Here is a 25305-nt window from a genome sequence, read left to right on the forward strand (position 1 = left end):
GGGATAGGCGTGAACACGATACACACATTGCATTGTATGTTCTATTTTTATCTAAAGTCAATATTGTTGTGAACTGTGTGGATCTCCGCTTCGCGGCTCACTACAGACAACGGAGCGTTTTCAGTGGATACTGTTCCGCAATACACGCGCCTGGACATAGACTGTACCGCAATACACATTACATACGCCTGCATGCAGACTAGCCCGCAGTACACTGATACGATGAAAGTAGACAACGTGCACTAGTTATCTATCTTCGCAGAATTGAGAATGATGCTGAACAAGGGAAATAATTAGGAACTGCCTAAATAAAGGTGCCTAAATGTCTCGTGGCCAACTGGGGCATTCCACGATAGATCGTACCACTTTTTTCCAATTTGACACCCTCATCTCTCGGAATTTGACGAGAATTGGTCTCAGAGGTAATCAAGGGCTCTGAATCCACCTGTAACAATTTCAGGCTTATCAGATAAGTATTTTTTGAGTTATGTTGTATAACATTTTTTGGATCTTGCTTGGCAGCGCTAAGTTTGGCGGGCTGTAACTTTAAGGCGGATTATTCAAATGCTAAATGTTATATAACATTGAACTTGCAATGAAACAGAGATTAATATGTATTTTTGAAATTTCGAAAAATACGCTATTTTTGATATGTGACATATCGAGTTTTCTTTCATTTGTATTTTTTGGACTTTGGGACCAAATTTTTTTGAATTTTTATTTCTTTAGAAAAATATTTGGCTCATTGTTAAGAAGTATGCAAAAAATTAGGAAGGTGTTCTTTCTATAAATGTATTTATTTTACGTCACGATAACGGTTTCGAATAGTGATTTCGGGAGGGGAGCTTACAAATGGCGTGGTAAAGCTGCCTAGTGACATCACGGGTTACTGAAATTTCAATTGAAGTCTGAGTCATCTGAAAAAAGTGAAAAGAGGGTTCATCCAACCCTCTTTCCTATCAGCGCGAGGGTGAAAAAGGCAGTTTGGTTCTGACATTGTTTTGGACGCCAATGACCATAGCTGTCCGAGATGAAAGTTACAGGACGCATACATGGTGTCCTCCAGAGGTCTCACAACTTGTATATCTGGGAATTTTTTAAGGTTACCTACATGAGGTCAGGTCGGTCACGTGACATCACTGTTATAAATCAATGGGGAAATATAAAAACTGTTATTTTGTCGCCGAAAATCATCTAAAACTATCTCACGTACATGGTATCGTGATTTCATGCACTCCTTGCAAAGTCCAATGCTTCACTTTTGCATTGTTAACCTTGCGTGACGTCATTTATGACGTCACTGGGGTCGTACGAGTTTTTCGTCAATAACTCCCGATCAAATGGAGCTAGAGAGTCGGAAAAGCCACCAATGGACTCGGGGAGACCTTCCGAATCGAATGATATGCCATATGATACCCTTTGCCCAGCTTCATGACCTGAGGGGCTGTGACCTGACCTTGACCCGAGGTCAACTACTTAAGTTGACCTCACCCTAGCAAAAAGTATACCATTCGATGCGCCTGAGCTAGGCGAACACAATGATGCCAAAATCGCGGCTCTGCGGCCATTTTTTTGCGAAGTTATTTACTAAAAACCGAACCCGTAACTCCAGTCACTTGACCTGACCTCAGACGCTACCGGCTAACCTGAGACCTTAAAATCGGGTACCAATCGCTGCGACTTATAACGGCACACACGCTCGTTTTTTTCCGCGAGGCTTTAGCTCTATTAGAAGCGAAACGGCGTGCTGGGGTCGTATCAACCCCTCCGAAACCCATTTTGTTTGCGGGAAAATGAGGAACTTATAGAAAGAACACCTTTCTAATTTTTTGTATGTCGATTTGCAATGACATGAAGTTTATTTTGAAAAAATAAAAATGTGAAAAATTTTGGTCCCAAAAGTCATTAGAGGCAAATGAAAAAAGATTAAGGTTTTTGCTCAACCATGAAAATTTTTCTTTGGAATTTTTAAAAAGTAATATTAATTTTTGATTCATCGCAAGCTTAGTGTTGTTTACTTTTTGTTGGTTGCTTAACCCGTTCTTGAGTTATAGGCCATCAAACTCACCGTTACAAACCGAAGTGAAAAAATGTAATGCAATATAACTCAAAAAGTTTTGATCTGAGAAGTCTGATATTTTGCCAGGCGTCTTTGGGGCCTATGATTACCCCCTAGGACCGATTTTCATTAAAATCTGAGAGATGAGGGTGACGGGCCTGGTACGATCTATCGTGGAATGCCCCAACTGCTTGCGTCCACCTTACTGAAATGACAGTTGACATACAAAATTCATTATTTCGCATTTTCTTCATTCTTCAGATACGCTCGATTCTCTACCATACCTATTATTCCACAGGCCTCACTACATGCTAGCCTTAACATAACCAAATTTACGTCAAACTGTCGATCCAGGACGGTAACCTCCCGAGCCGCTGTGAACTAGACGCGCCTCTGTGCACGGCGCGAGCGAGCGTCGCACCAACAACGTCACGTGGTGTCGGATGGCGTCATCACCAGCCGGTCACGTGGGCCATCGGAGCCGCGGAGGGCTCGTAGTAGGTGCGATCAGCTGACTGAGTCGAGGTCAGCTGACTACCGCCTAAGCACCGACCGCCTCCGGCTGGACTGAGAACAATGAAGGCGATGACTGGATCGAACCGCTCCAGGCACCAGCAGGCAAAAATCGCGCAAGGCGGCGATGGAGCAGGAAAACTGGTCATTGAGGAAACCCCATCGCTCTATCAGCCATTCACCACCTGGAAAGTAACTGATGTTACTGTAAAAAAAACGTGAGGTTTCCAAACCGCCATCGTATTTTTAGCGGGAACCCATGAATTTACCCATATAGATTGTAGATAAGAGTTTATAATGATTTTTCTTTTTATAAAAAAAAAACTTCTGGGTGTATTCCTTACAGCTTTCATAGGTAGTTCCACCGCAAACGGACAGGGTTTTCGCCTGGGCCTGGTTCAACCACAGCGTCATCATCGGCCATCAGATTGGCTATTACCACGCTGATGTCCGCCACACTCGTCAGCTCATTGAGGACCGGACGCCTCACCTGTTGGGCGCAGCGCTTGAAGAAGCCACTCTGGCTTGTCTCACCTGTTGGGCGCAAAGAAACGCTTGAAGAAGTCTCTCCGGTACGCCTCACCTGTTGGGCGCATAGTAGCGCTTGAAGAAGTCACTTTAATATGTCTCACTTGTTGGGCGCATAGTAGCGCTTGAAGAAGTCGCTTTAATATGTTTCACTTGTTGGGCGCATAGTAGCGCTTGAAGAAGTCGCTCCCGTACCTATGTCTCACCTGTTGGGCGCATAGTAGCGCTTGAAGAAGTCACTCTAATATGTCTCACTTGTTGGGCAATGGGCGCATAGTAGCGCTTGAAGAAGTCGCTCCCGTACCTATGTCTCACCTGTTGGGCGCATAGTAGCGCTTGAAGAAGTCGCTCCGGGTGGAGCAGATGGTGTCGGTGTAGTCGCTGTCCTTGCCGTCTAGCGAGCCTTGTAGACTGCTGCAAAAGCAGATCACGGGAGGTCAGGTGAGGAGCACTCGCAGACCAATGGTCAATGGTCACACGCCAACGTTTTCATCGGTCATCAGTCACAGGACAGCCTTATTTCATTACGATACCGAAACTGCAGTGTGTTGATCCATTACTTAATTTTATTAGGTATATGAAAATTGTTTCCTTCTCGCCAGGATCCTTACACCTTAAAAATGTTGTTTGTCTAGCTATAACAGAGCAATGCAATGGAAGATTGAACGAGAACAATTGCTGCGAGCATAGATGAAGATTTAGATTTATCGACTTGAAGTACCGAACTATAGACTTTATTGGATTGAACCGTACACGCCCTTTTTGGTTTGGGATGGACTTAGCAATACATGCTTTTTGCATTTGGGCCGGAGTGTTACGAACTTTTCCCCGATTTCCGTTTAAGTTTTACATTGTGCGCCTATTTTAATTCAGTTCGATCACCAGTCCGACTCCATGTTTCGGGATGTTTGTCTTCGTCTTATTGCGTAACTCTGCCTTCTCAGCACGGGCGCAACTCCGCGCCGAGCGATGATGTTTTGAACAGACATACACTGAGCGAGACGCTATCAACGCCACTACCAATGCAACACAGCGTGTTTCTGTTTCTCAAGCAAACAAACGCAACACCTCTTCAGATATCAGAGTGTGGCGTCGTTCCTGTCAATCGGACACGTGTCAGCTATGACCCAATTCTCACCGAGCCCTGCCGGCGTAATGTGCGGTAAACTCTGACCTATGTGACGGAGACCGTCCCGGCCCCACACAGCTGTTTATCATGATAGACGCGGGACGTAAAAACCACAGAAATGATCGCCTTTATCTAAAGCTAAGGCCATGTTGTGCACACGCCAAGGCGCTCATCGAAGGGAGCACGACCGTCTCACGAAGGCGAGTCCGTCTCAAATGTATAAAGTGCATGATAAGAGGGAATGTGAGGGAATTAGAACCCATCAACAGATGTAACTTTGAGGGAATATGAACTCAGCGGGTGTCACACTTTCACGTGCCACAAACACACATGAGTGCACCACAACAGCTCAGTCATGTTGGAATTGGAAAGCTCTGCGCTGTGTCAGACGCTTATCTGACCGGACGACGGATCGGATGTCCCGTCTGGCCTCCTATCAACCCCACACGATTTGTCATGAGGCAGAACGTTGGGGATCCCTCGGGCACACTTCAGACCGTGAAGTCGGCCGTGGCACTAAGGGACGACGGTGAAAACAGGGCGCCTGGGGCGATTTGATCAAGGTTCGTGAAATTCACACGTGACGTTTAGCATGTAGAAGGCCAAACGGAGGGGGAGAAGTTCCAAATGTCACGTGACTAATATGCCCTCCGGCGCCCTGTTTTCACCGGCGTCCGCACTAAGGCAAATGTCACGTGACACGCGTGCCGCGCCAACGATGACAGGTGACGTCACAGAGGCCGGAGTCGGCGGGGCAGGGTTAGGTCACCGGGGAGGGGTATGCACCGTCAGCTCGGGACCCACAGAGCACGTGGTTTGTTACCACATAATCGGACCGAGGCGTGTCATAATGAAGGTCGTCGGAATAATAAGTCACCGACCGGTCGAAGGGCTCGTGACAGATTTTACTTCGATGCTGCAGGTAGGAGGGTATATTCCTGAGGTCGACATTTTATCGAGTTTTAGCGTTTGAAATAGATTGATAGACGTTGGAAGCTGACTAGAGTATGCATATGGCTCATGGTTATGGAGAACGGGCAAGTGGCATGACTGGTCTATAATGGAGATGCAAGATTATACAGCGCAGCGACATTCTGCAGTAACGGCAAATTGTAGGCATGCGGGTTTGAGCTCCTCTGTTAGACAGGCTATTCGCTCTTAACAATTTAACTCTGTGAGCCGAACGTTCTAAGCATAAAGCGACATGAAAAATAGGCTGAAAACTTACTAAGGTGAAGGATTGTGTCCCATCATGGATTATGAAGTCACATTACACGTTGAGACACTAAGCTGCACCACACATTTCGCGTGTGAATCACTGCAGCACAGAACTGGAAAACACCTGTTACACCTGCCAGGACCGCGGCGCGACTAGCGGTCTATGGCTGTGGCCCCGCCTCCCCACCTGACTCTACGGCCCACAGCTGCCGAGACAGCCTGTCCTGCGCGCGCCGTCTCACCTGGGTTTGGAGGCGGCCTGTGAGCCCGAGTCGGAGTCGGAGGGCGGCGGTGGTGAGTCGTCCGGCGAGCCCTCCAGCAGCGCGCCGTCCGAGTTGCTCATTCGCCGGCTCTCTCCCGGCTCCTGTGCGGTCACAGACGGGTCACTGGCGGCAACGGGCGGCGCCGGCGGCAGTCCGCTGAGCGCGGCCGTCGGCCCCGGCGCGCTCATCGCTGGCACAGCGAGTGGGTGCCACTGGCCGTGGCCGGCGGCCGTGCCCGGCCCAGACCGGCTGCCGAGCCGGCCTCGGTGGCACCTGCCCGCCCGCCGGTGGCAGAGGCGCCGCCAGGAGCCAGTGCACGGGGAGCGCCGACGGGGACTGGCCCGACGCGCCAGGACGGCGCACTATCGACGGACGGAGACCGAGGGGAGGGGAGGGGCGGCCGCGGAGCTGGACTGGGGAAGGGTTACCAGTTTGTAGCGGTTGTGGATCTAAGTGACAGCAGGAGGCGCTGCCGAAAGACGCCACTCACGTGTGAATTAATGGTTGAATAAGATGTATTTTAACCCGCGCCCTGATGGGGGGCCATTTTGGCCCCTCTATGGTTTTTCTTAAATAGCGAGAAAACGGCGGCGTGCAGCGCCGCCAAATTTTGGGTACCTTACCGGGCGGGCATCAATTTGACACATTCACACAAAATTTCAAGTCACAGGTCACCTCGGGTCAGGAGTTATTGAGGTCAAACTGAGGTCATGTTCGAGTAAAAATGAGCAAAAAACATGACATTTTGAAACGCTCACCAATTCTACAGTTAACAAGTAATTCTAAACTTCTTTATGTGGTTGTGTAGAGAAAAGACGGCGCTACAAAACTGCTATCTTGGATTTTCGAAATTTTGGGATTTTGACCCCCAAAAATTAAAAAAATGATTTTTTTTTTAGAAAAACTCAAAAATTTCCAAAAAAATTCGAATTTCGAAAAAACGGAATACATGTGATAGTCCCTGCGCTCTTCGATATACATACCAAATTTTAGATCGATACCTCTTTTTTTTGGCCAAGTTATAGCGAAAAAAAAAACTTAAAAATTGATTACGTCAAATTTTTAACTCAATTTTTGGCAATTCTAGACCTCGTAGCGCAAAACGACCACCATTGACCACCATTGAACCATTGAACCATTGAAATTGGGAGACCACCATTGAACTCCCCGTGACGAGCTGCATCGAGTTGATAGGGTAGACCGGGGCAAGTCGCCCCGCCGAGGTAAAACGCCTCACCGATGTTTCTCGGAACTGGCAAGGTTCTGGGGAAACATCCTCTCTTCTATAAAACGTGCACTATACGATCATTATATGAGGAGACTGGAAAAAAATTGTGATGACTCTTTAGGGAGACATAGCCAAAAATGTGTTTTGGGAGTGATTTTTATGTTTTGTTGTCAGATTATGCATCATGGCGTTCTTTTATCGTCCACATCAGGTTAACGACTTTGATGTATTTTGAACAACTATTGTCTAACGCTTATCATGCCGGGTTGGTTCGTGTTAGATTATGTCTTCCTGGAGTGCAAGGCGTTGTTCTCTGACCGAACTACGTGATGGGGTAAAACGCCCCAGTAGGTCGCGGGGCAAAAAGCCCCATGGGGCGTTTTACCTCATGTGTTGTTCGGACTACCCACTTCCTAATGTTCGGTAGCTGGCGAACGGTATGTTTCTATGCATTTATATGTACTTTTCTCAGCAACTGGATGGCAAAGGAAGTATTTTGTTAACATTTGCATTGTAATAATTTATTATTTGGCCTTGTGAGGCTGGTGAAAAACCTGCTCATACAATAGTGTCGTAGCTGAACACCTGATAGGATGGAAGGTGCTAACTTCAGTGCCGTGCCTCCCAAGGTCTAACGGACCTCTCATATGAGATTTAGTCAACTAGCATGTTTAATCTTTAATCTAGAGTATGGGGCTTCTTGCCCCAGGCCGTGGGGCGTTTTGCCCTGGGCTTGGGGCAAAACGCCCTATTTGCAGTTGCTTCACAAATCAGTTCCTAGCTGGGAGTCCGATCATAAGTGAATGAATTTGAGGGGTGGAATTTAAAGTAAAATGTCCAAAGAACGCATTGAGCACAAATTTGGCCTTTCAGGTGATATGGGACAAAAGTTATGTAGCAAAATAAATTATCTGGGGCGTCTTGCCCCAGGCTACCCTACCCATTTTATGCAAAAATATCAACTTTGAATTTTGACCTAATTTGACCTGACCTTGACCTGACCTTGACCTGACCTTGACCAAAACGTGACCTAAGCTGGCCCAAAAGTCTGCCTGACCCACATAATCGCATTTGTCATGTAAAATGACCATAAAACATGTATCACACGACACTTTCATATTGTGACCCCCCCCAGTGACCTGACCTCTGTGACCTGACTTGGTATCAGTGACCTCAAATAGCAAAATATGTGTTTGAAGAACATTTCCCCATCGATGATTTTCAATGAAATGCATTTTACTCGATTTTACAACGCATTTCTTGAAATGCCTGTAAATGGTGAAAATTCGACCTTTGACCTGACCTGTGACGTCATCGGTTTGACCGAGGGCAATGAAATTGTGTCACAAGGTAGTTCCCCGTTGGGGCTATCCAACGCCGTTTACCGCTTGTCGCTATGTTGCGTGGTTCTCGAGATCTTAGGGGGGGGGGGGCAAAATGCCCCCCCCCCCCCATCAGACCGCGTTGCTCGGCAGACCCCATCAGGGCGCTTAAAGGATGTGTTGGTCGACGTGAGATACGTCGCATGCTCGAGGTTATGTATTGGAGGCTATCCATATGGTGATGTGATCAGGTGATGATCTTCATCCTTCACCCATTGAGGTGATATTTGATATAAATTACCATTTTCAGAAATTGCTCAAACCGTGATAAAAAGGAGACATGAAAACGTCCCTCCCAATACTTTTTTGGCATAGATGATCAGTTGTCTTATCCTGTCATGGGAAACTTTTTAATCCGAGTCATTTCACACCAGTTCATCAGGTCTGAGGTCACGGACCCACGTTAGGTGACCTTAGCTTCACAATAAAATAAACGGATCGGCGATCCCCATGGCCACTTTCCGAGATTGGTTACGCTTAGGAACAACAGCAAAATAAATGCCCACATGCGTCCGCTTTTTCATCAATTAACCCGCGCCGGGCCGGTGCTCCGCGACTTCCGCGCCGGGCCGGGGAAGTCGGCGGGGGGGGGGGGGTGTCTGAACAGTGAACACCCCCCCCCCCGTCTAACTCGGTTCCTGGGCCACGTAGCGACACGCGGTAAGAGGCATTCGAAAAAGCGTAGAAAATAAGGACGAAAACACTTCGGTCATTTTTTTGGTCAGTGTAGTAACTACAGTCAGGTCAAAGGTCAGGTCGCCAAAGGTCATCAAAGGTCAAATGCAGTCCATTTCAACAATTTTGGAAACTGCCAACGGCTAACTCGGGAACCAATAGAGCTACAGCGCCGCGGAAAAGCGCATTCGATAGCCCTTTTACAAACCTTTCTGAGTATTCTTCTCAGATTTGACCTCAGGTCAAATTTGACCTCAGGGCTTAGCCTCCGGAGGGCAAAAACGGTAAAAATAGCAGTTTTCACGAAAATGTTTTTTTTTTCGTCAATAACTTTTGATTCTAGAGAGCCACGACATTACTTTTGGCAGCATCGTGTTTCTCTCGTCGAGACGCGTGGAATGAACCATTTGTTGACCTTGAAAGGTCATTTTGAAAATTTGACCTCAGGTCAAGGTCATTGTACCCGTATGTGCGTTTATGTTACACCGCGTCGCTGCGGTGTCCGAGTCGAGTCGGGGCTGACCTGACCTCGCCCCTGCGGGCGCCCTGCCCTCCGCCGGAGCCTGACCTCGCCCCTGCGGAGGTTACCGCCGCGGGGCACCGGCTGACCGCTGACTGCGGCGGCCGGCGGGGGGGCGGGCATTCGGGGACGGAGCCGGAGCGTGACGGTCGTGCGGTTTTCGTGTCCGAGTGCTCACAAGCGGTGAAAATACAGTGTGCCTTTTTCAAGAACTTTATGTTGACTCTGGCGGCGCTCCGCTAACATTGGGGGCTCGTCCTATGCGATTTTGATAGCGCCAGTGATTCAGTAACAATTATCAGTGACTAATTCAAAGTGACTATCAGCACCGCACGGTGCCGGTGATGGCTGTCTCTGCGCTGCACCAGCCGTGCCTGTAGTCGGTGCCTGCCGTGCCGCTGGTGCCTGTCTCGACGCGGACCGTGCCTGCCGCCGGAGTCTCGACACGGACCGTGCCTGCCGCCGGTGCCCGTCTTTTCTCGAGCGTTCCTGTCTCGACGTGAGCCGTGCCTGTCGCCGGTGCCTGTGTCGACACGGACCGTGCCTGCCGCCGGAGTCCGTCTCTACACGACCGTGCCGGTGCCTGTCTCGACGCGGACCGTGCCTGCCGCCGGTGCCCGTCTCTACACGACCGTGCCTGTCTCGACGCGGACCGTGCCTGCCGCCGGTGCCGGTCTCGACGCGGACCGTGCCTGCCGCCGGTGCCCGTCTCGACGCGGACCGTGCCTGCCGCCGGTGCCCGTCTCGACACGGACCGTGCCTGCCGCCGGTGCCCGTCTTTTCTCGAGCGTTCCTGTCTCGACGTGAGCCGTGCCTGTCGCCGGTGCCTGTGTCGACACGGACCGTGCCTGCCGCCGGAGTCCGTCTCTACACGACCGTGCCTACCGCCGGTGCCTGTGTCGACGCGGACCGTGCCTGCCGCCGGTGCCCGTCTCGACGCGGACCGTGCCTGTCTCGACGTGGACCGTGCCTGCCGCCGGTATCCGTCTCTACACGGACTGCACCTGACTCGCCCGCTGACCGAACCTGCACCAGCAGTACTTGTGCCGACCGAATCTGGCGACTCTACTTGGCGTGAGTGCTCAAATCTGCCGCACCGGTGAGTACCTGGTACCGATTGCAGGGCGCGAACTTTTGTGCATCACTGCATCTAGACCGCGTGCAAACTGATTTATTTGTATGGTTGAAATATTTCACCATATTTTGCGGTCTGTGACACTTGTATGGCCCAAATAACGACGGAATTAGGCGTGATCAGCCCTGTGTTTGTGTGAGTGTGTTCGAAAAGTGTGGATCGTACGCTGCTGATAATTATAGGTTAGCCGGTGTGTCTCATTCTCATAGGTCAATTGTATTTGCTGGTTACGGTAATCGCATTCGGGAAATTTGCCATATTTATTACCCGTACTTCCATAAACACGCAGCCGGGGCTAGGACCAAATCCAGCTATCCAAACATGGCACTATTCAGACATTGTGGTATATACATTGCTTAGTCCGTCTACGCCGTTGTCGGCAGGGTCCTGTCGCCTTCGTCATCACCCGGATCCTGTCCGTCCCGTCGTCGGCTGGATCCCGTCTGCCCTGTTGTCGGCCGATCCACAGTCTGCCCGTCTGCCCGGTCGTCGGCCGCGGCACCGCCTGCCCCGTCGATCGGATCCCGTCTGCACATCGCCTGCTCATCGTCGATCGGATCCCGTCGGCACCGTCGTCGGCCGCGGCACCGCCTACCCCGTCGATCGGATCCCGTCTGCACATCGCCTGCTCATCGTCGATCGGATCCCGTCGGCACCGTCGTCGGCCGGGGCACCGCCTGCCCCGTCCATCGGATCCCGTCTGCACATCGCCTGCTCATCGTCGATCGGATCCCGTCGGCACCGTCGTCGGCCGGGGCACCGCCTGCCCCGTCCATCGGATCCCGTCTGCACACCGCCTACCCCGTCGATCGGATCCCGTCTGCACATCGCCTGCTCATCGTCGATCGGATCCCGTCGGCACCGTCGTCGGCCGGGGCACCGCCTGCCCCGTCCATCGGATCCAGTCTGCACATCGTCTGCTCATCGTCGATCGGATCCCGTCGGCACCGTCGTCGACCGGGGCACCGCCTGCCCCGTCGATCGGATCCCGTCTGCACCGTCGTCGGCCTGTGTGCCGCCTGCCGGTCATCGGCTGGGACGTCGCCTACCCATCGTCGATTGGATCCCGTCGGCACCGTCGTCGGCTGGGACACCGCCTGCCCCGTCGATCGGATCCCGTCTGCACATTGCCTGCTCATCGTCGATTGGATCCCGTCGGCACCGTCGTCGGCTGGGGCACCGCCTGCCCCGTCGATCGGATCCCGTCTGCACATCGCCAGCTCATCGTCGATCGGATCCCGGGGCACCGCCTGCCCCGTCGATCGGATCCCGTCTGCACATCGCCTGCTCATCGTCGATCGGATCCCGTCGGCACCGTCGTCGGCCGGGGCACCGCCTGCCCCGTCGATCGGATCCCGTCTGCACATCGTCTGCTCATCGTCGATCGGATCCCGTCGGCACCGTCGTCGGCCGGGGCACCGCCTGCCCCGTCGATCGGATCCCGTCTTCACATCGCCTGCTCATCGTCGATCGGATCCCGTCGGCACCGTCGTCGGCCGGGGCACCGCCTGCCCCGTCGATCGGATCCCGTCTGCACATCGCCTGCTCATCGTCGATCGGATCCCGTCGGCACCGTCGTCGGCCGGGGCACCGCCTGCCCCGTCCATCGGATCCCGTCTGCACATCGTCTGCTCATCGTCGATCGGATCCCGTCGGCACCGTCGTCGACCGGGGCACCGCCTGCCCCGTCGATCGGATCCCGTCTGCACCGTCGTCGGCCGGGGCACCGCCTGCCCCGTCGATCGGATCCCGTCTGCACATCGTCTGCTCATCGTCGATCGGATCCCGTCGGCACCGTCGTCGGCCGGGGCACCGCCTGCCCCGTCGATCGGATCCCGTCTTCACATCGCCTGCTCATCGTCGATCAGATCCCGTCGGCACCGTCGTCGGCCGGGTCACCGCCTGCCCCGTCGATCGGATCCCGTCTGCACATCGCCTGCTCATCGTCGATCGGATCCCGTCGGCACCGTCGTCGGCCGGGGCACCGCCTGCCCCGTCCATCGGATCCCGTCTGCACATCGTCTGCTCATCGTCGATCGGATCCCGTCGGCACCGTCGTCGACCGGGGCACCGCCTGCCCCGTCGATCGGATCCCGTCTGCACCGTCGTCGGCCTGTGTGCCGCCTGCCCGGTCATCGGCTGGGACATCGCCTACCCATCGTCGATTGGATCCCGTCGGCACCGTCGTCGGCTGGGGCACCGCCTGCCCCGTCGATCGGATCCCGTCTGCACATTGCCTGCTCACCGTCGATTGGATCCCGTCGGCACCGTCGTCGGCTGGGGCACCGCCTGCCCCGTCGATCGGATCCCGTCTACACGTCGTCTGCTCATCGTCGATCGGATCCCGTCGGCACCGTCGTCGGCCGGGGCACCGCCTGCCCCGTCGATCGGATCCCGTCTGCACCGTCGTCGGCCTGTGTGCCGCCTGCCCGGTCATCGGCTGGGACATCGCCTGCCCATCGTCGATTGGATCCCGTCGGCACCGTCGTCGGCCGGGGCACCGCCTGCCCCGTCGATCGGATCCCGTCTGCACCGTCGTCGGCCTGTCTGCCGCCTGCCCGGTCATCGACTGGGACATCGCCTGCCCATCGTCGATTGGATTCCTACATTGATTCACCGCGTCTCTTGCGGCTACTACGGTGAGTCAGAACGAGATGGCTGAGCCGGAGGAGCGTGTTGCTCAACTTGAGCTACAACTGCAGGAGGCACTCGGGCGCATCAACGAACTGAGCGAACTGCTGGCAGAGCGAACGTCAGTCGCACCCACTCGGGATACATCTCGGTTACCAGCGGCAAGCCGAACTGAAGAGCAACTTGTTCATGTCCCGGAAGCGACCCATGCGGAGCAGCCCATGCGGGATCAGTCAAGACCTCCGGGGAGTCGGCCTGGTGAGGGATCGTCTGGGGGATTCCTTCTTCAGCAGACGTTCACCATTCCGACTTTTGGTCTGGGTGGTACTACAAGTCTGAACCAGTACTTCCAACGATTTGAAGATCACTGCTCACGCACGTATTCCGGAACTCTGGACGAAGCTCTTCCGCTTCTGCAGTCTCTCTTGGTCGGTGAAGTGGCCGAAGTGTTCTCGGCTTGCGGAGGGACCGAAACCACGTATGCAAAACTGAAGGAACGTATGCTACGTTGGGTGGCTGTCCAAACTGACCACACACAGCAGAGTACTCGAATTCGTTTCGACAATGCGAAACCAGGACCAGGAGAGGACCTTGCGCTCTTTGCCCTCCGACTGTCTTCTCTTTTCGAAGACGCCTTTCCTGGTGAGGACGTCCAATCGTCTGAGCTTCTACGAGACCGACTTTTCCAGAGCCTGCCACCTGTTATCCGGGAACAGCTGAAACTGGACATCAGATATAACAGGGCTATCCACGGCAAGACGCTGCTATGGGATCATTACCTGACGATTCTTCAGTGTAAGAAGCACACAGTAGCGGGATTAGACTCCACGGTACTGGCCGCAATGGAAGAACCGCCACGAGGAAGAGCACCTGAGAGACCGGGGATGGCAGTGGATCGAACTGCTCGCCGTTCTCAGAGGAACACGCATGATGAGTCCGGCACTCGGCGACGAAGTGAGAAGCAGCGGAATGAAAGTGTTCATAGAAGCCTTCAACGCGAATCAAGGTCTGAACAATCCATGGCCAGAGGAAAAAGCAGTGACAGATCGCGGGCGTTCTGCAGTTTCTGTGGCCGTCGTGGACATGCTGAGGACATCTGTCGACAGAAGCTTGGTCTGTGCTTTGCTTGTGGAAGCTCAGATCATCTAGTTCGAGACTGCGAATCACGTTCATTTACACGGAATCCAGGCCGACGGGAGGGAGGTGCGGAAGGTTCACAGCTCCGTCAGAGCGGGTCCGCTTCACGCGCCCGGAGGCGACCTGGAGCTGGTGCTCGATCGGAGACTCGTTCTGCAAGTGGCGACAGTTCTCAATCACCATCCCCCGTCCGTACAGTTCGATCAGATCGCCAGGGACACACAAGGCAATCGGAAAACTAGTCGGTCACACAGGCGAACCAGGGCAGCCTGCTGTGACCGAATACAGCCCTGACGGCGAACGTTTTCGTGAAGAAAGCAGCATCAACGGAGCGGACGTGTCTGTTCTGTCGCCTGTTAGACGATCGTCTTCCTTGTTGGCCGGGTCAACGTCTGCCTCGTTGCCAGCGCCGCCTGCCCAGTCGTCGAATGGATCCCGTCGGCGCCGCCGTCGACAAGAGCACCGCCTGTCCCGTCGTCGATTGGATCCCGTCGGGCTAACGTCTGCTTCGTCGCCCGCCGGGCCTGCCCTGCCGTCGCCTGCTCTGTCGCCCGCCGAGCCACCGTCTGCTCTGTCGCCCGCCGAGCCACCGTCTGCTTCGTCGCTCGCCGGGTGGCCGTCTGCCTCGCCGCCCGCCGTGTCGCCGCCTGTTCCGTCGCCCGGCGGGCCGCCGCCTATCTCGCCCGCCGGGTCACCGCCTGCCCCGTCGTCGGCCGGACTGCGGCCCGCCCCGTCGTACGCCGGGCCACCGTCTGCTCTGTCGCCCGCCGGGCCACCGTCTGCTTCGTCGCTCGCCGGGTGGCCGTCTGCCTCGCCACCCGCCGTGTCGCCGCCTGTCCCGTCGCCCGTCGGGCCGCCGCCCGTCTCACCCGCCGGGTCACCGCCTGCCACGTCGTCGGCCGGGTTGCGGCCCGCCCCGTCGTATGCCGGGCCACCGTCTGCTCTGTCGCCCGCCGGGCCACCGTCTGCTTCGTCGCTCGCCGGGTGGCCGTCTGCCTCGCCACCCGCCGTGTCGCCGCCTGTCCCGTCGCCCGTCGGGCCGCCGCCTATCTCGCCCGCCGGGCCGCCACCCGTCTCGCCCGCCGGGTCATCGCCTGCCCCGTCATCCACCGGACCACGACCTGCCCCGCCATCGACCGGGATATCGTGTGCTCAGGGGACTCAAGAAAGAACGCATCTAAACACCTGCAACGCCAGTGAAGTTGACCCTGTCTCAAGCCTGCTTACCGTTGACGAACACAATCCTACAGATGACTGTGATGGTGATGCACCCGACTCGACGAACGCTTCCGTCTTCACTTCTGCTATTTCATCTCCGTCTATTTTGCGAGTTTCCGTTCAGCTGAATTCAGAAAACGTGGAGGCGGTGTTGGACAGTGGGTCGGGCAGAACAATCATTGGAAGTAAGTTTGTGGATGTGGATTTTATGACCCCAAGTGATGAAGTGGTAAGAGCTGTTGGCAACAGTGCTCTGCCAGCCCTTGGCCGAGTATGCCTTCCAGTGAATATGCACGGAATCGAACTCCAATTGGATTGTTTGGTGTTGGACAGCAGCAAGTGCCCTGTCGAACTTATCATCGGGAGAGATGCCATGCAGCAACACGGCCTCTGCCTGGACATGAATAGAAACGCTGTTTCTGGGTCTCGGAAGGATCGATCTCGATGGACACTATACTTACCACTCGGAAAGAAGGAGTCTTGTGTATTGTTCATGACTGATGTACCGTGTGTGGCGGTACGAGAAACCCGAGTGACGAAGCGAGACACAGCCGTACTAGGTTGTTCAGCCGTCCTCCCTGCTGCGTGTAGCTCATGCGAGATCAATTCCCGTCCTCTTGTCTTTGCTGGTCGTGTGGACGCGTCAAGTGACCTAGAGTTCGTCTCGGGTATCTTTGATCCAACCAACCCGCGTGTCCTCGTATCCAACCGGGGAATGGCTTCAGAATCAGTGCGTAAGGGTTCTATTCTCGGTTACCTGGACTCCGCCGCGGACAGCGCCCTGGACGTGGAGGGAAGCGTGCCGGTGTACTCTTCTACAGCATCCACAGACGGGATCGAGCCCGATGGTTCCTGTCCCTCGGCCTCCGACATACCGGGTCTCTCTGAAGATCAGCGAGCGGCGGTACAGGAGATCTTCGAACGTCACTCAACAGTGTTCATGCGCTCGGATGCGGATGCGCTCCAGTCGTTGATGACACCACATCGTATTGAGTTGACTGATGATACGCCCATTTACATCAGACCACGGAAGATGTCTGCCCCAGTTGCGGACGAAGTCGAGCGTCAGTGTCTAGACTTGGAGCGTCTCGGCATCATTGAGCGATGTGAATCTTCTTGGAATGCTCCCATCGTCCCAATCCGAAAAAAGGATGGCACATTGCGACTGTGCATTGACTATCGCCGGCTAAACCAGAAGACTGTAACAACCAGATTTCCCATGCCAGAGGTCAACGATACTGTTTTTGGGACTCATCACGGAGTGCAGTGGTTCAGTGCACTGGACATCTCCAAGGCATATTATCACCTCCCTCTGGAGGAAGAGTCACGTGACTACACTGCATTCAGCACACCCAGGGCCCATTGGAGGTTTCGACGCCTTCCTTTTGGATTAAAGAATGCCCCAGCACAATTTCAAAAGGAAATGCAGACGATTCTTCACGGATTTGCACGTGAGAAGCTTGTCGTATATCTAGATGATATTCTTCTGAAGGAGACTACGTTTGAAAAGCATGTGCAGCTGGTCGACGACGTTCTTACGGCGCTCGGATCCCAGGGAATCAAGCTGAACGGACGCAAGTGTACTTGGTTTCAACCAGAAGTGAAGTTCTTGGGACACATCATTAGTTCATCGGGTCTTCGGAAGTCACCGGAGTACGTGGACCAGATCCAGCGACTGGATAAACCGCGAACGGTTCACCAGCTGCGACAGTTCTTGGGAATAGTGAATTACCAGCGGAAGTTCGTAAAGGACTGCTCTACAATCGCCAAACCTCTGTCTGCACTGACAGGCTTACCTGCAAAGACTGTTCTGACCTGGACTGATGAGATGATTGAGTCATTCGAACAGCTGAAGTCCGACATGCAAGCTGATATAACACTCGCGTTCCCCGATTACAGACCTGATGCAAGTCCTCTCTGTCTGTGGGTGGATGCCTCTGCTATCGGTGCTGGAGCGTGCTTAACTCAAGAGCAGGACGGACAGCCCAGATTCATTGCTTTTGCCTCGATGACCTTCACCAGCGCGCAAAAGAACTACTCAGTAACTGGTCGTGAGCTTGCTGCTCTTCGCTGGGGAGTCAAGACATTCCACTCATTCTTGTGTGCTGTTCATTTTAAAATCTACACTGACCACCAGGCACTGATGTACCTCCACAACATGCGGCTCGTCAACCATCGTCTTGCCCGCACCGTGGAAGAACTTGCTGATTACAACTACGAAATTATCTACGTCCCTGGACAATCAAACTTCGCCGCAGATCTCCTGTCACGGATGCAAGTGTCCTCAGCAACAGCCGCTGGGACCTACCAGAACGAAGAACTGCCAGACGGTCTTCGTCTTCGGTACCGTCCTGAAGGCGGTGGAAACTCTCTGGTGGATTGTCTTCGACACTGGATGACTGAGAGAGATGGGTTCCCTGCAGACGGTGGGGACATTCGCCGGAGGCTGGTAGATGAGGCCCTTCGGAGCCCCGCTAAGTATGGCTTCCGGCTCGATCGGTTATCTCGACAGTCTCTGAGGCTGATGCGGTTTTCAGGACAACCTCTGGCGATGGATATGCTCACCGTGGCAGCAGCCATGTACAAAGTAAAAATTGTCGTTCATTTTGGCCCAACTAACCCGATGACCTTCACTGATGACTGTCGTTCAGCGAATGATATCCTGCACCTACAATGCCTTGGGGGCATTCACTTCAATCTCCTTCAGTCGTACCTGGAGACCGACAAAACGCAACTGACCGCTGCGAGCGTTGCGAGTTGTCGAGTCTCTGCAAGGAGTGTGGAGGAGACACCAGTCACGGCATCTCAGGTTGATGACACGACGTCCTCCAATTCGTCCTGCAAGAAGTTGAAGCCAAGCTGCGACCATGACCAGCACACTCAGTGTACCATCACAGCGTTCTGCAATGGGGTGCCGCTGTGTGGATTACTGGATACCGGTGCGGCCATCGGCATGATAAGTGCCAGTGCATTGCGGCTCATTTCATCTCATGATCCTGGCATCGCCATCCAGAGAGTTAGCATACCCATCATAGGCCTGTGTGGGCAAGCACGGTGCGAGAGGCTCATCCACGCACAAGTCGGTATGCCGTCACATGCTCCAGTGGCCATGGTTCTCCTCGTTGACGAGGCCGATTCCTTCGGCCATTGTCTACTCCTCGGTGCTGACTTCATTCGGACTGTCGGCATCTGCCTAGATTTCGCGAGTCTTCAAATTCGACTGGGTGGGAGTGAAGTAAGCATGTTCGCCGATCCTGACGCTCAGAGGGCTGCCGCTGTCAGCTACACTGTTGACATGGGAGTCCCTACTACATCGTCTATTCGGGAGCATCAGGCCTCCAGTGACCAGCTGAAGGAGTTGAAGACGCATGTCGAACAGACAACCCCGCCTGGTCGTCTGCCTGAGAGCCTGAAATGTTTCAAGAAGCACATGGATCATTTGCAGCTGAGGGATGATTTACTTGTCTTCGACCACCCGGACAATGGTCCATTGCCGGTTATCTCGCGGTCATGGCTGGTCGAGTTGGTGTTTCACGCGCATGAAGATATGGCACACATCGGAAGAGATAAGCTGCTCGATCTTTTTGGTCAACGGCTCTTCGCGCCTGGACTTCAGTTGGTGATCTCAGACATTGTACGGACCTGCCAGCGCTGTCAGCTTTACAAACCATCGCCTCAATTACACCCACCTCCCGTGAAGAAGATAGAGTGTCAGTCGCCATTTGAGTTGGTGGCAGTCGATGTCGTCATGTTCCCTCGCTCAGGAAGAGGTCACCTGGGATGTCTGGTGGCGGTGGACCACTGTTCCAAGTGGGCAGTGGCAGTGCCTTTGCGATCCAAATCAGCAGCAGCGGTGGCACGTGCGTTTCATCATCGTGTTCTGCCAGCTCTTCTGAAGGTTCCTCAGCGGGTGCTGTCTGATAATGGTCCGGAGTTTCGTGGCATGGAATTTGAATCCGTCCTGAGCGACTGGAAGATTCAGCACGCGTACAGCACGCCTTACCATCCCGAGGGTAACGGTGCAGTGGAGCGTTGCAACAGGACGATTGGTCAGTCACTTCGCTTACTGACGGACTCCGCTGGTGACTGGGACCTGCACCTCGCCAAGGCTATGACAACGTACAACAACACCAAGCATGCAGAAATCGGTACGTCACCTGCGGCCCTCCTACTTGATGCGAGAAATGCGGACACAGAGTCGCGTGTCGCCTCTGATGAAGGGCAGGATGTGTGGAAGGCAGGCCATCCGAAGTTTAAGCCATTCCGAATCGGAGACCGTGTGAAAAAGACGGTCCAGCTACCTGGACATCGCCTCGAAAACAAGTTCGAAGCACGTTATATTGGTCCACTGACTGTATCTGAAGTGGCTGAAAGTGGTGTTACTTACCTCGTGAAGACGGATGATGGTGTTGAACGGAGGGCTCATCACTCACAGCTCCGTACTTACTATGATGCACCGGCTTACCTCAAGCAACTGCTACATCGCCGTACCTCGAAGGATGTCATCACTGCCGCAGGACCAGCGGTGGCGTCGGGCTCCCAGCCGGATCCGTCACAGATAATTCGTGCTGGAGTTCTGACTCCAACTGGAGTCGGTGAGGCTCCGACTGGACAACGTCTTGTTCGTGCAGCTACTCGGCCGATGCTTCAGCATCACGATCGGACGCAGTCTGCCACTCTGCGACGCAGCTGCCTTCGAGATCCCGCCTCATCGCGAAGAAGTCAGCGGGTGCGTTTTGAGATGAACGAAGATGGAGCGAGCAGGGGGCCATTGCACAGTAGCCCATTCTTCCGACGGTCGAGGCGCGTGCGTGACCGTGGACGGCGGGCGGCGGCACTTGGCGATGGGGGTTCCGACGAAACATGTCCTTCGGCATCTCCAACTTCGTAAAGTTCGTAAAACCCTTAGTTCCGATGACCGCCCCGGCTGCTGTTGTTATACATACATGGAAGCTTTGTCTGAATGTTTCTCTTTACTACGGGTGAAGTTGCTCTGTTGATGATGCCGTACATTGACTGTGATGGCGGGTGAAAAGTGTTTCTTTTGTTGCGCTTCTCGTTGCGATTTGTGTGGTTTGGCGAGTTCCGCAAGATGATATGACACGCGCGCCAGTTTTGTTGGTTGTTTTGTTTGTCCGCGCGACTTGGTGTAGAGGGGGGCAGTGTACCCGTATGTGCGTTTATGTTACACCGCGTCGCTGCGGTGTCCGAGTCGAGTCGGGGCTGACCTGACCTCGCCCCTGCGGGCGCCCTGCCCTCCGCCGGAGCCTGACCTCGCCCCTGCGGAGGTTACCGCCGCGGGGCACCGGCTGACCGCTGACTGCGGCGGCCGGCGGGGGGGCGGGCATTCGGGGACGGAGCCGGAGCGTGACGGTCGTGCGGTTTTCGTGTCCGAGTGCTCACAAGCGGTGAAAATACAGTGTGCCTTTTTCAAGAACTTTATGTTGACTCTGGCGGCGCTCCGCTAACATCATGACCTGACCAGAAAGGGTCATGTTGCACATCAGTCGATCCGTATCGTCGAGCTAAATACATCTGACGGGTTTTCATCGATCTAGAACGTCTTTATCAAAAGTTATAGTAAAAAAACTGGTGACCGTTCATGACCTGAGATGGCCTCAGGGGCACACAGAGCACAGGTGCATTTTTCCGATTCAGTGTGTCATGTTTACCTATGAACCGATGTTTGTGAGGGTTTTGAACATCATTCGTCCAAAAAAGGCGCATTTCAATTTTCTCCCATTGACTTATAATGGAGAGGTCGCAAAATTGACCTGACCTTAGGTCACCGATATTAAAATTTCGAGATATAGGTACATTTTGTACATACTGTTACTCTTATCAATCGCGGAAAGTTTCAAGGCGATCGTTCAGTCGGTGTAGCTATGACGAGGATTGCAACTTTTCTGAGGTGAGGTTACTTGACCAGTGACCTGACCTGGTGACCTGACCTTGAGAGCCCTGGGTCTGAAAATTTCACAACATGTGTGGAAAAGATGCATGAACAGGTGTGCCAAAAACCGCAAGGTGTGTGAGTGTGTTCAAACACCCCCCCCCCCCCGGCCCGGCGCGGGTTAATTTAAAACATACTTTGCATTTACAATGAGTGGATAACAGTGACGAGGTCCACATCCTTGTTTTGAAGACTCGCTTGCATGACAGCCCACTCTTAACCTTCGCCGGCGCAGGCCATTCTGCGTCCTTCGACGGCACAAGGGGGGGGGGGGGTACGATCTCCCTCGCGTTTGGCCCCTGATCGAACTAGAGCTTCGCGGAAAAAGCGCGCGTGTTGCCCGTCACGAGAGGAAGCCGATGCTATCAAATTTTAAGATCCTAGGTCATCGGGTGACCTTCCAGGTCAGGTCAATGACCCGAAAATCGGGAAAATCGGGACCTGTTAGAAAGTCGTAAAGTGTGGCTGCTATGGAGTTTTCCGGGGTGCTGATCACGAATAGGTATTGTGTTAGTTTTGATCAGAGATGGTGTCTTTAAGCGTTTAGACCAGGTCGGGTCAGGTCAGGTCAGGTCAACCGGTAGGGGTCGTGACGGGTATTCGTAATACGTGTCAACCGCCTCTGACAGCTTCGTAACATGTTACGAAGGCACCAAAACTACTTCGTAAATGTCCAAATGGTTGCTAAATTCGAAATCAGCTCCAAAAACTAGCGTAGAAACTGAAACATGTAAAACTCGAAAAAATGAACCGAGGTCACCAAAGGTCAATGACCTGACCTGACCTTCAGGTGACCTTGACACCGACCCTAATGCATGGGAGCAACATTAAATCACATGTTTGAACGTTTGAAACCACGAAAAGCTTGCAAACGCGCGGCTAATGCGGGCCGACATACGCCGAATCGCGATTCCGGCCAAACATGGTCTCGGAAAAGAGGTCACAGGTCAAAGGTCATTTGGGTCAGGGTCATGAAATTTTCAAGGTAGGTGTAAAATTGATCAATGCGAGGGTACTGAAAGTTTCGTCGCGATCGGCCGCTATTTACGCGAGTTATTCGCGAAAAACCTTGGGGGGAGGTGCATTTACCCCCCCCCCCCTCTTGTGCCGGCTAGGGTTAACGAGACTAGAATTTTTCCAAATGCATAACGAGCGAGGTTTAAATGGGTGTTTTTTAATATAATGACTTCACGTTTTGAACCGTACGCCGCCGTAATGATTCCGTAGTCTAATGAATACCTATGTAATGGGACTTTGGTGGTGTAAGGTTCCTCCAAAGGAGTAGCTACCTATGCAACTTATCCATAGGTATAACTAGGCATGCCTAACATAGGTATAACAGGATATAGGTATACCTACTCACATGCATACATATGTACAGTTATGAGTATGCCTGCAATGCATGATGTAGCTGTATCACATCTCCTATGTTCGAGAAATTCTTGACAGCCAGGACAAACAGACAATGAAACACATATACAACATTCCGTCCGCAACTCGTCTGATAAAATGCCCATATGTCCTCAACACATTTACCCACGGATTTAGACGGTGCGCCGGCATGCTTATCGGCATTGGACGTTGCCATATCAGGGAGCACTCGGTGAAGATAGTGTGAATGACAGAGCTATCCTGTTTTATGTAGGTCTCTAAAGGCAGTGCAGACAATCCATATAAACGGTTAACGGGTCGCAATAAAATCAGTTCACTTGTAAGAGTTGATACTTCAGTTCTTAGTGCGCCCCGCATGAATAAGCTCTCTGATCCCTATTCCTGGAGGGCTCAGAAAGATTCGGTTTCGGGAGGTAGGCCTCTCCGCGGTCCCCCTCAGATCTAAAAAACACGTATCTATGATCGGAGTGGACAAAAAGGTAAACGGCGTTTGATAGTTCGCCGCTGAAAGGCCTACCACTTTAATAACACATAGGTACTTCGAATGAGGTCAATAGGTGTTGAGGTCACTAGAGCTCATCAAAAATATAATAAGCTGACCCCTAGGTACTGACTCTCTTGCGTTCGATCACCACTAACCCCAGGTGACCCCACTGACCCCCTACTGCCTCCCCACTGACTCCCATTGACCCTCTGACCGGCAACGGAACTAATCCTTTAACCGTTAGATCCTTAAGCTGACCACGATCCGCTGACCGACCCGCTGACCTTGCACTGATCCCACTGACCCTCCATTGACCTCCTCTGACCCTGCTGACACTTAACTGATCCAATACTGACCCCAATGACCCCCCACACCCACACTGACCTCCACTAACCCGCTGACTGACTCCAATCTGACCCCTCACTGACCGTCCGACTGACGGTGAGCAGGTGACCTCTTCTGACCCCTCTGACCCTACTGACCCCCAATGACCTCCTTTGACCCTCTGGGTGATGGCGACCAGGTGACCGCCTCTGACCCCTCACTGACCCTCTGGCTGGCGGTGACAGGTGACTTCCTCTGACCCCTCTGACCCCCTCCCCACTGACACCCCCCACACAGTGACCCCCACTGACACCCTCTGAACCCCCCACTGACCCCTCACTGACCCTCTGGCTGTTGGTGACCAGGTGACCTCCTCTAACCTCCCTGACCCCCTACTGACCCCTCACTAACTGACCCTCTGGCTGTCGGTAACAGGTGACCCCCTCTGACCCCCTCCCCACTGACCCCCACTGACCCCCCACTGACCCCCACCGACACCCTCTGAACCCCCCCCCCCCACTGACCCTCTAGCTGATGGCGGCCAGGTGACCCCGTATGACTCCCTCTGAACCCCCACTGACCCCTCACTGACCCTCTGGCTGATGGCGACCAGGTCGAGGCCGGGCAGCGAGATGGAGCGGCGCCGGTGGTCCAGCTGTCCCGGCCACTCGTCCTCCCCCTCCTCCTCCGGAATCATCAGAGGCAGACCGGCCGAGCCCAGGCCGGCGCCAGTGCGCGGAAACGTCGCAGACATACTCGACACACCACTCAGGTCACGTCAGGTCACGTCAGGCTGTTGAAATCTGACCACCACGCCAGTATAGCCTACGGCTTCACGCTCGGTCAGACTTGTCTGTTTTGATATAGCAACACAAAATCACAGAGCCCGAGACGTGCGGCGGTTCGGAGCACTTGTCACTTGTCTTTTCAGGCACAACTCGCCGAGCCAACTTTATGCGACCCGACGAACGCAGCTTCACTGACTGAGGATGCCTCGCTGACACACTGACCAGAGACCACCACGGCGGTCCACCCGGGAGAGCTCTTCAGATCACACAGCCACTTGAGCGCCGCCTCTTCCGTCAAGGACGATCCTGTGATCGCCAGCGGCGGTCCACAACAGCTGGGCCCGGTTTCCTCACCGATTAACGATAGCAGGAAAGGGGAGCCACATGTCCCAGTTTTCCAGCAGGATATTGTGACCTTCAATCCAGTACGGGTCAACAGCAAATACGGAAGTAGCAACCGCTGACAGACTTCATAAACAGTTATGGTTAAATGAAATTGCGTAAGTTAAATTCGTTCAAATTAAATCGTCCTAGCCTTCCAGGCGGTGGGGGGGCAATTTTTTGCCCCCCCCCCTTTAGTTTTTTCGATATATCTCGAGAACCGCTGCGCCGATCGTCACCAAACTTTCAGTACCCTCCCGGGAGCAGCTAGCGCACATGGTGACCAAAAATTTTTCCAAAGGCTATGATAGGTTGGCCGCTAATGACGTCAAAGTGACGTCATTTTT

At 53.6% G+C, this 25305-nt stretch overlaps 2 protein-coding genes across 12 annotated transcripts in view; one reads left to right on the top strand and one right to left on the bottom strand.

Moving 5' to 3' along the window:
* LOC122372462 (SH3 domain-containing kinase-binding protein 1-like) overlaps nt 1-25305 on the top strand; it is a 101640-nt gene that overhangs the window by 29577 nt on the left and 46758 nt on the right. The window lies entirely within an intron of this gene.
* The window catches only part of LOC122372461 (myogenesis-regulating glycosidase-like), a 30646-nt gene that overhangs the window by 4221 nt on the left and 1120 nt on the right, over nt 1-25305 (bottom strand). Inside the window, exons 2-4 of one of the 2 annotated variants that reach the window (XM_043349631.1) lie at nt 24382-25112; nt 5690-5811; nt 3416-3514 (exon numbers count right to left, since the gene is read on the bottom strand). In XM_043349631.1, the coding sequence (XP_043205566.1) occupies nt 3416-3514; nt 5690-5811; nt 24382-24543 (383 nt within the window). In that variant the 5' untranslated portion in view covers nt 24544-25112. Of the gene's footprint in view, nt 1-3415; nt 3515-5457; nt 5603-5689; nt 5812-24381; nt 25113-25305 lie in introns of those variants that run through there. The other variant, XM_043349632.1, reaches the window with a different exon arrangement.

The sequence above is a fragment of the Amphibalanus amphitrite genome, unplaced genomic scaffold (assembly GCF_019059575.1).
Source record: "Amphibalanus amphitrite isolate SeventyFive unplaced genomic scaffold, NRLGWU_Aamphi_draft 001362F_arrow, whole genome shotgun sequence".
Classification (NCBI taxonomy): domain Eukaryota; kingdom Metazoa; phylum Arthropoda; class Thecostraca; order Balanomorpha; family Balanidae; genus Amphibalanus; species Amphibalanus amphitrite.